This window comes from Lathyrus oleraceus, chromosome 5 (assembly GCF_024323335.1).
Source record: "Lathyrus oleraceus cultivar Zhongwan6 chromosome 5, CAAS_Psat_ZW6_1.0, whole genome shotgun sequence".
Taxonomy (NCBI): Eukaryota; Viridiplantae; Streptophyta; class Magnoliopsida; order Fabales; family Fabaceae; genus Lathyrus; species Lathyrus oleraceus.
In genome coordinates this window covers 515,079,731-515,090,351 of record NC_066583.1, presented here as the reverse complement: position 1 = coordinate 515,090,351, position 10,621 = coordinate 515,079,731, and the positions used below count along the sequence as shown (strand labels likewise).

The window sequence follows — 10,621 nt, the reverse complement described above, 5'->3', positions numbered from 1 at the left end:
AATACTATGATTGAAGTTTTCTATGTTGAAATGGGTCAGGATGAATATAAGGGTTTTATGTGGTGATTAAATCAAAATTGGTTTTTTTGGGTTTCTCAAGTTTTATTTGGTTTGAGTATAAAAATATGAAAAAGTGGATGAAAATAATTAAGATTTATTTAGAAGCGATCACCAAAGTGTCGCTAAATGTTTTAAGAGACAATTTTTTTTATTTAATGACATATTTTTTAAGTTAGAATTTTTTTTGTTTGAATTTTTAATGGCATTTGATTTTGTTTTTTTTTATTCTGAGTTTTGATTTTTGTTGGGTTATTTTTTATTATGAGATTGATTTTTGACAATATTTTCTAAGATTTGTTTTAGGAAAGATGAACAGATAATTTTTTTGAATTTTGGTTTGTTTTAAGAAGAGTATTGTATGTTTTGAAGCACTTTTTTTAATAATTAATTAATTATTGATATGGAATTAAATAACCAAATGGAATTAAAAAAAATTAAAAACCCAAAAAAATATTATATAGTGGCATGCCACACAAATTAAACTGGTGTATCATATGTCACAAAAAGGACAAAATAATTTATTTTTTTCATATTACAAGCTGGAATCTGGTTTTTCTATTAGGGGGTAAACCACTAATATGATAGGAAGAAATTTGCTACTAACCCTGTTAAATATTAAAATAAGTTTTAAATATTTGTTTTTATTTAAAAATTTATGCAATTATTTAAATTTAAATTAAGTAGAGATTAAACTTAAAATTTAATTATTTTGGCCCCATTTTGAACTCCTCCTGTAAAAAAAAGTGATTTAAAATAACTAAATTTATATCTTTTTATTTGCATAAACCATAATATTTTATTTTGTTGTTCATTTGTCCTCCTATAACTGAACGAATTAATCTCTCAAATTAATGGATTCTAAGATAAAAGTATTAAAATATTGAAAGAAAAAAAAGTATACCTTTATTAATTTAGTACTATTTAGTGAGACACTCTTATTAACTTTACATATATATGTTTAATAGTACTATGTAGCATACTAGAGAGACAATTTCTCAAGACTAAAGAACACAGCACAATACAAAACTAACAAAAACAACACATAACACAAAGTTTCCTTCTCCAATAAAATCATAAATTACCAATTTTAAGTTTCACTCTCTTTAACAAATAGTCCAAAACCAAAACCAGAAAAGGAGTATTTGTGAAAGAGTGGTGAAAAGTTTTAAAAAGAGCAATTTATGATTTTACCTTTAATTAAGTCACTTATGAAAGAGCATAGATAAATCATAATTTGGTGTTCCTACAATAGGAGAATCAATGAAGTCATAGCTGTCATAAGCATCATCATCCGATTGAGAATCAAAGGCTGTTGTTGCTGTTGTTGTGGAGACATTTGCATGCATTGGAACATTGGCTACTTCATCATTCATAGGAACTTTGTAGTTAAAGTTGCTATTTGCACCCCCTTGCTGACCATAGAAATTGTTGTCCATTTGAGACTGCATGGTTTGGTTAAATCCAGGAGTTGGAATCATGTTCATAACAGGCATTGAACTGTTATTCCTCTTGTTGTTTCTCTTCTGCTCAACACTTGCAGGGTACATTTGAGGCTCAAAGCTTTGGTTGACAGCATGTGTAGGAGGATTCATGTTGACAGCTGACATAACATTCATGGTGGTGTTCTTCATCTCAAGACCTGAGTTAATGATGTCCATCAAATCAGAAACATCTTCTCCTTCTGAGTAATTATTACCTGTATGTTTATCAAATCGAGATTCAAATTGTCAATCCGAAGATCTATTTTCTTAAGTATGAATCGAATCATGAATCGTAAGATACCTATGAAGCATAGACTCTCAGGTACGAACACAGACAGACACTCCGACGACACTTATAAGATATGAAATTTGTTGAAGAAATGTATAAAAACCAATTTTTTCTTGAATTACTTATCTGAGTTGTCTGACACGTACGGTATTGTATGAGTGTCATACAGATGTCGACATCGATTTGAAGAGTGTCAAATATAAGGAAAAAAAAACTACTTTTTTAGGGATACATGTCTCTGACTTTTCCGACACTTGTTTAACTTTAGTGACACGTATCATATGCCGGTGTCATACAAATATCAGACGCCAACTAGTGTCGGACTTAGAAGTGTTAGTGCTTCATTGTAACATACTGATAACTATGATTACCTCTATGATGGTTGATCTGATTTGCAACAGCAGGTTTCACATTTTGATCAAGAGGTGCTGCAGCAGCAGGTTTGTCATTTTTGACAATCTGACGATTTTTCGAGCATCCAACTCCAAACATTTGGAAGCGATTGTTGTTGTTGCTTGCAAAATGGTGATTGTTGCTTGCATTCTTATCTTCTTGCAAAGAGAAAATCTCATAATTATGAGTAGTGCTAGTAGAAGCACTTCTCTTACCAAGATCACATTTTCTCTTGTGAGAAACCTCAAAAGGTAGCATAACAGAAACATTGGAGGAGGGTGGTGAATTGTTAACAGCAGAACCTCCATGATTCCGGTATTGGAATTGAGGATTAATAGAACTATAACCCTCATGATTTTCATCAAGCTCTTTAGCTTTTCTCTTATTAGCACCATTTTCATCAAGATTATTCATTGGAGACACATTCACATTGTTCAAATGTGTTTGAACTTGGTTCAGTTCTCCACCATTTCCAACAAAAGCACTTCCATCAACCCGAAGACTATTAGCACCATCGCTTGACGATGGAGGTTTCGGAAAAGATAATAGTTTTGCTCGTCTACGCTCTACAATATCCACGTCATAATCGTTCGTCTCAACGAGAAGACAATTACTTCCGGTGCCACAAGAGTTAAGACTTGCGAACAACTCAGGATACTTATTTCTAGCCATTCTTTCCTCATAATTAATAACAGCAACCCAAATAGCGGTTTCCTTAGCAGTGAGTTTATCTTGCAAACTCCTCGAATGCCGAACAACATTCTTAATCTTCTGAATATTCGGAGATATATGTTTGATGACAGCGTGCAGAACACAAATCTTCCAAGCTTTCTTCAAATCATGCGGCTTTCTATACGGTGGTGGACCGGGATCTTCGCTAAATCCCATTTCGTTCCACCATGATTCCTTCCCGGTTGGCCACCATGGCGGATAAATTCCTCTGTCCAACGGAAATCGTCTCTGCGGTGGCTCGCAGTGTTGCATTAACGATGATAAAAGCGAACCTAACGTTGTGTCAGGTAGTTCCTGCAACGAGTAAGGTATTGCTGAATCACCATTCAACACTTCCTTCATTCTTGATATTCCAATTTCTTCTTCATACTTCGCAATTGCAGCCGGACCGTTTCTGTCGAATTTCACTCTTTCTTTCCACCAACCTCGGAGATTGTCCGAAGAACCACTCATTGGTTTTCCATTCTCAGGTACTATCCCATAGATGAAGCCACGAACATCACAAGCTTCCATCATCTTTAACATGTGTCTGTCCACTTCAGATGTCAGCTCAGTAGCAAGTGTCACTTGATATTTTCAATATCGTTTTCATTGAAACGATATTGAAAATATCAATATATATTTGTTGCGGTCAGAAAATTCATATATTTTATGAATTTTCTGATCGCAACAAATTCAAAATCTATAGACAAAATTCAAATCTATTCAATAATAGTTGTAGAATGATTGCTACTAGTAAGTATATAGTACCTTAAGATACCATCTTGCGCACGCGTCATTGTCTTTCTTTTCAATTGTTCATATGATTTGCATTTGTCACCTTGTCTTCTCTCTTCCTTCATCTTCCTTAGTAGCATTTTATCTCTCCATATCCTTGTCTCAAGATCCTCAATAGTTAACTCTTTTTCTTCATCATCTACTTCTTTTCCCTTTGCTTGTCTTGGATTGTTTGAGGCTTCTCCATTTGAAGGGTAACCGTTACCAACCTTAGGATTCATTGCTTCTATGAAATAATGTACAAAAAAAAAAAATCAATATACATGTCACAAGATAATATCAAATTTTACAAGAGATAAAACAAAAAATAGTATTCCTTCTTTAAGTCTCTTATTTTCAAATAATTGTTTGTTTAAAATATTATTATAATTTTTTTTTACTAACACTTTTTTATGTTTATTAAGGTTTATCTATTCTACTACTCAATTAATTATAATTAATAAAAGTAGTCTAATAAAGGATATTTCTTTCGGTTTTTATTATAAGAAATAAAATCTATATACTGAATAACTAATTTATTTAGTCAATATAGAGTCTAAATACATTCGTTCTTCAATATATTTAAAAAATGAAGTTTTTTATTATAAAAACTAAAAGAAAATTTTAACTTTACTATAAAAATCAACATATTTAATTATTTTTAAGAACTATGTATAAATTAAATAAGACATTTTTTATAAAATGGGTATTAAATTTAGAGATTCATATTCAAAAATTTAAAAATTAATAAGTAAAATAATATATTCTCGTAAAAAATAAAAGATTAAATTTGTCGAAGAAAAATAATTATTCCACCAATAATTTTATTTGTTCTAATAATAAATTTATAGACGAATAAAACACATGTTTTTTTAAAAAGATATAATCAATATATCATATTACTAGTGTAAAATTAATGTGAATAAAATTCTTAAGGATTAGGAGACATAACTCGTGTGACTTATTATTCTTAAAGAACTGATCATTGTAAGTGAGGATTATCAAAAAGTCAACAAAAAGTAATAATAATAATAATAATAATAATAATAATAATAATAATAATAATAATAATAATAATAATAATAATATAATAATAATAATAATAATAAAAAATAAAAAAATTCAAATAATAATAATAAAAATAATTTGTCAAATACTAATAATAAAAATAATTTGTCAAATAATAATAATAATAATTTGTTAAATAATAATAATAATAATAATAATAATAATAATAATAATAATTTGTCAAATAATAATAAAACTAATTTATCAAATAATAATAAAACTAATTTATCAAATAATAATAAAACTAATTGTCAATAATAATAATGAAAATGTTAATAATAAAATAAAATAAACTTAAATACACTCTTTTTTTTTTTTTTTAAACTTACTTAAATAGACTTTTTCTCATATATTTCTGACTATTTTAGTTATTTTTTTCCTTATATTGATCCATAGTTTTGAAATATTATAATGTTTTGATTAAAACTTGTCTATTGATTATTTCAGTAAAAATAAATAAAACTAGCTACTTAAGTTTTTAATTAACTTGATAAGTTGAATAATACAAAAAAAAGTAATCCAATTCATGAATTATATTTCTCCCATAAACTTGGAAGAATATAATTAACTGAAATGAAAGAATCAAAATTATGAAGAAAAAAAAATCAGAGGCCAAAACGGACAGAAAAAATAAATATATTGTGAGCAAAAATATTAAAAGGTGTCATTTTAATAATAAACGTGAATAACTCTAAAGAGAAAATGGATGATACACTGACAGTATAAATTATTTTACATTGTCAATCAATGACAATCATGTATCTATTAAGTCAGATATTAAATTTTAAATTATTTATATAATTTGACACTTTAAAGTATTTTGATTGAATACATGTATAATATTTTTTTATAAATGCACTACCATTAAACTCAACTCTAAAACTTCACTATTAATTAAAAGAAATTACACTTACATATATTTTATATGATCCGATTATAATCTAAACTTCTTCTTGAAGTTTATATATCAGGCCTGCATTAATAATGATACAGACAAGTTTAATTTTTTTTGTTATTAATAAAATCGATAAACATATATAGCGAATAATAAAAAACTATAAATAAAAGTGAAAACACATTGTCGTAAAATTTAGTAGCATAAAATTATAGACAAATCATTTTCAAACTTTTGAGAAACAACAAGAACATTAAATTATTTTTAGTTGAATTGTAAAATTTAAAAAATATATATATTTAATCGAAAATTAACCGTGAAATATACGTGTAAAAACCATTTTTTACCATAATTTAATCTTAAAACCAGTAAACTACTGTGCAGTATGTCGCCTTGCAGACAGTCTACTTTGATTATAAAAGAAGTTGAAAAGCATAAAGAAAAAAATAGATTGAAAAGCATGAGTAAAGAAATGTACCACAAAGATGGATGAGATAGATAAATGGTTGAGTTGAGAAAGAGTGACAAGAAATAAGAATGGAAAATAGAAATGGATAGAAATTGTTGTGAGTGAAGTACCAAAGCTATTCTTAAATACCCAAAATGATATGCAGATATGGTAAGTACTTAGATTTTCCTTCTCATGTAAGATCAGGATGAGTATTTTGATGATGAAATCTTGACCATTTATTATAGAATACATTAATAAACTATAATAAAATATTTATTTACAACTTTTTCTTTTTTATATCAGTCTTTTGTAATATTATTACCTGCATAAATCATTTTTTTATGAATTTTGCAAGAAATTTGGGTAGAAAAATTATAACTTATAATTAAAAAATTAGCATTATTTTATATATATTTTTTGAAAAATATTTAGCATTATTTTACAGTTGTCTAAAATAAGATTTTTTAAGGTTTTTCATTTATAAAAAAGGAAAAATTACTTTATCATTTGACAGGGTGGTAAGGAAAAATCTAATATAAAGAAAATAGTTTTCTATTTTAATTTGTATAATATACATTTTTTTAATGTAAATCTAGAATATACCAAAACAAAAAGTAAAAAATAAAGAAACAAAAGTCTAAAAAAAATAAACAAATAATATAAACTTCATATGATAAATTTTCAATAAATATGAAAATAAAACTAAATAGAAAAGTCAAACAACTATTGCTAAGAAAATTATTTAACTATGAAATAAAATTCCTCAATAGTTATAATAAATTTTAATGTAAACCAAAGTCGAAAGAGGTGGTGATTTTAGTATTTTATTTTTTTTAAATAGTTTAATGACTGAAATTCATATTTTACAAATGAATAAGTAAGACATTGCAAATTCGAACATGCACTTCTATATTTAATGTCTTTGTATATCTATCAATTAAACTGATTTAACGAGACTAATAATTCATTTTAATCTTATATAAAGTTTGCTTTCTTTAAAAGAAAAAAAGTTTGTACTAAAAAAAGTTTATGCATGTTTAACTTAAATTTTGTACTTGTTAAAATATAATACCTAACAATCCTTATTAATTAAAGATCGTTAAAAGCTTTAAAATTTGTTATAAGGTTTAAAGATAGTCCACGTAAAGGAGTAAGAAACTCTATGTATCTAATATTCGTGTTAATATGAGATTGTCATTTTCAATCTCGGGGTTGAGATATTTATAGAAACTTTGAGCATATAGTGTATTAATTTTTCTCTTATTTTTTACACACCATTGTGGATTAAAGACTCGTCACTCTCTATTTTGGGTGAGCTATCCCAAAATAAACAATATATTTTAAAAAGTGGCGTCAAATATTATGAACCCTTCACAAATATATCATTACAAACTTTATTTTACAAATATAAATAAAAAAATTGAAATTAACCAAAGTGAAACCATATAACAAATACCATATATTCTTTAAATAAATTATACAATTAAAAGGAAAAAAATACTTTCTATTTATTAAAAAAGGAAAAAGAGTTTTTTTTTACCAAATCAACACATTTATTTTAGGGATTAAATAAAATTTTAAATGATTAAAACAATTTATAAAAAGTATATAATATAAATTTTAGATTAGTTTTTATAATATATATCTAAATGTGTATTTGAATAACTTGATTTGAAGTCAGTAAAAATATTTAATTCTGTTAAAACATAAAAATTAGTTTTAAAATAGTTTTTCAAAAAGAATATAATTCTAATATGATATTCATTTTTTTTTCATTTTTCATTTATTAATAATAATGATTTTATTAATACAAGATATTTTCTTAATTTATAGCATTTTTAATTTATCTAAGAGATGTCATTTTAATAATAAAGGTTTGACTTTGTAATTTTAAACTGGCTCATTTTATTCCTAGCTACTTGAAATAATAATAAAATAATTATTATTTTCAATGTTAATAATAATAATAATAATAATAATAATAATAATAATAATAATAATCATAATGATAATAATAATAATAATAATAATAATAATAATAATAATAATAATAATAATAATAAAGTAATTATTATTTTCAGAGTTAATAATAATAATAATAATAAAGTAATTATTATTTTCAGAGTTAATAATAATAATAATAATAATAATAATAATAATAATAGTAATAATAATAATAATAATAATAATAGTAATATAATAAGAATAAGAATAAGAATAAGAATAATAAATCTCTTTACTTAATTTTCATAAAAGTAAAATAAAATATAACTTAACATCATCCCTTAATTCAATCCAAATACAATCTAACAGCATCCCTTAATTCATATTCAGCTAATCCAAATCAACAACATCAATTCCATCCCTCAAATGGATAAAGTGTTCAGTCTTGATTGCTTTGGTCAGAACATCTGTCAGCTACTTCTGACTGCTACAGTGAACAACTTCAAGCACTCTATTTTGAACCTGGTTTCTCAGAAAGTGAAACTTTGTGTCGATATGCTTGCTTCTTCCATGCATCACTAGATTATTGGCAAGGATTATAGCTGATTTATTGTCAATCATCAACTTCACAGACTTGCTCACCTTGATCTTCAGATCCCGCAGCATGTTCAGAATCCACACAACTTGAAAAACAGTCAAAGCACCTGCAATTTATTCAGCTTCACAGGCTGACAATACAACCATTGGTTTTTTCTTAGAGCACCAAGAAATAGGACCTCCCAGATACATAAAAAAAACATACATAAGTACTTCTTCTATCAACTATATCTCCACACTAATCAGAGTTTGAATAGCACATTAACTCTGATTCAGTTTGAACACCAGAAGGGAACATAACTTCATACTTCAGAGTCCCCTTAATATACCTCAGTATCATGACAACAGCTTGGTAATATGACCACTTTGGTTTATTCATAAACCTACTCACCATTCAAAATACATAGCAAATATCAAGTCTGGTATTGCAGAGATATCTCAATGAGCTAACCAACTATTTAAAATTTATAACATCTACATCATCACCTTCAACATCATAATCCAACTTGTGATTTGTTTCAGCAGGTGTGATTGCAGACTTGCAATTCCTCAACTCAAATCTCTTCAGAAGCTCAAGTTTATACTTCAGTTGATGCAAGATTATACCCTTCTTAGAATGCACAATCTCCATCCCTAGAAAATATGTCATATTTCCTAGATCAGTCATCTCAAATTCATTCATCAGCACCTTCTTGAACTTAGCTATCTCATCTGAAAAACTCTCTAATAGCAATATATCATCAACATAGAGACACACCAAAGTCACATTGCTATAAGATGTATGATGAACATAAACACCGTATTTTATCTCACTCTTTATGAACCCCTGTTTCTTGAAAAATGAATTAATTTTTAGATTTCAAACCCTAGGTGATTGTTTAAGTCCATGCAATGCTTTGTGTAACATGTACACCATCCCTTATTTTTTCTTTTTCACAAATCCATGAGGTTGTGACACATATACCTCTTATTGTAATGGACCATTCAAAAAGGTAGATTTCACACCCAGATGTATTCGAGGAAAATTTCTATTAGCAGTTATGGTAATCACCAATCTGATTGTTTCATGCCTAGCTACAGGCGCAAACACATCAAATTAATCTAATCCAGATTTCTGTAGAAATCCTCTAGCTACTAACATTGCTTTGTGTTTTCCAATTGATTCATCTGGATTCAGTTTCACCTTGTAAACTCATCTCACGCTGATGGATTTCTTGTCCTTTGGAAGTTCATTTAACTCCCAAGTCTTGTTTCTTTATATAGCCTCAAGTTCTTCTTTCATGGCCTTCAGCCACACTTTCTTGAGAGCTTATTCAGTACTTAATCGTTCAGAGTCAACCAACATGGCACACTGAATGACTTCCCCTTCAGTGTCTATCTCAGTATCTTGCAACATGTCAAACTCTTCAAATCTCCTTGGTATTTGTCTAATTATTTGTGTCCTTTGAACTTGTTCATGATCTTCTTCAGATGCTGGAACAGTATCAAATGCTAGGCCACCTTTAGAGGCTGGACTAACTTCAGATGCATGACCATATTCAGAGGCATGATTTCCACCAGAGTCTAGATCATCATCAGAATATGGATAAGAATCAGATTCACCTTCAGAGTTAGATTCACCTTCATACTCAACTTTAGAGTCAGAATCGTCTTCAGACTCTACTTTAGCATCAGAATCACCTTCATACTCTGACTCATCTTCAGAGGTAGAATCCCATTTAGAGGAAGATTCTCCTTCGAAGTGAGATGTCTTCAGAAGTTAACTCAGGTTTTAACACTAAATAAGAATTTGGTTGAGACTTGTTCCAATCCCACACTTCTAATTATTTCACAATGTCATATTTGTTGAATTAAACTTTGTTAGTGACTGGACATTAGAGTTTATAAGCACTTTTACTATGGTACCCTACAAGCAACATGATTATGCTTCTGTCATCCAACTTCCTTCTCTTAGT

The 10,621-nt window shown here is 27.7% G+C and overlaps 1 protein-coding gene across 1 annotated transcript; it reads right to left on the bottom strand.

The window, feature by feature from the left end:
• Positions 1 to 946: 946 nt before the first annotated feature.
• Positions 947 to 6,223, bottom strand: LOC127082952 (uncharacterized). Its single transcript, XM_051023182.1, has 5 exons — positions 6,153 to 6,223; positions 5,694 to 5,752; positions 3,706 to 3,958; positions 2,202 to 3,484; positions 947 to 1,756 (listed from the first exon to the last, which is right to left on the bottom strand). The coding sequence occupies exons 3-5, from the start codon at positions 3,951 to 3,953 to the stop codon at positions 1,263 to 1,265; spliced, it is 2,025 nt and encodes a 674-aa protein (XP_050879139.1). The 5' UTR covers positions 3,954 to 3,958; positions 5,694 to 5,752; positions 6,153 to 6,223; the 3' UTR covers positions 947 to 1,262.
• Positions 6,224 to 10,621: the final 4,398 nt, after the last annotated feature.

Excerpts from the sequence above, each read along its gene's own strand:
- LOC127082952 (XM_051023182.1), bottom strand. The coding sequence starts at position 3,953 with ATGAATCCTAAGGTTGGTAACGGTTACCCTTCAAATGGAGAAGCCTCA. Across the intron at positions 3,485-3,705 it reads GCGCAAGATGGTATCTTAAG|ACACATGTTAAAGATGATGG; the intron begins GTACTATATACT and ends TGAAGTGGACAG. Across the intron at positions 1,757-2,201 it reads TCAGATCAACCATCATAGAG|GTAATAATTACTCAGAAGGA; the intron begins GTAATCATAGTT and ends ATAAACATACAG.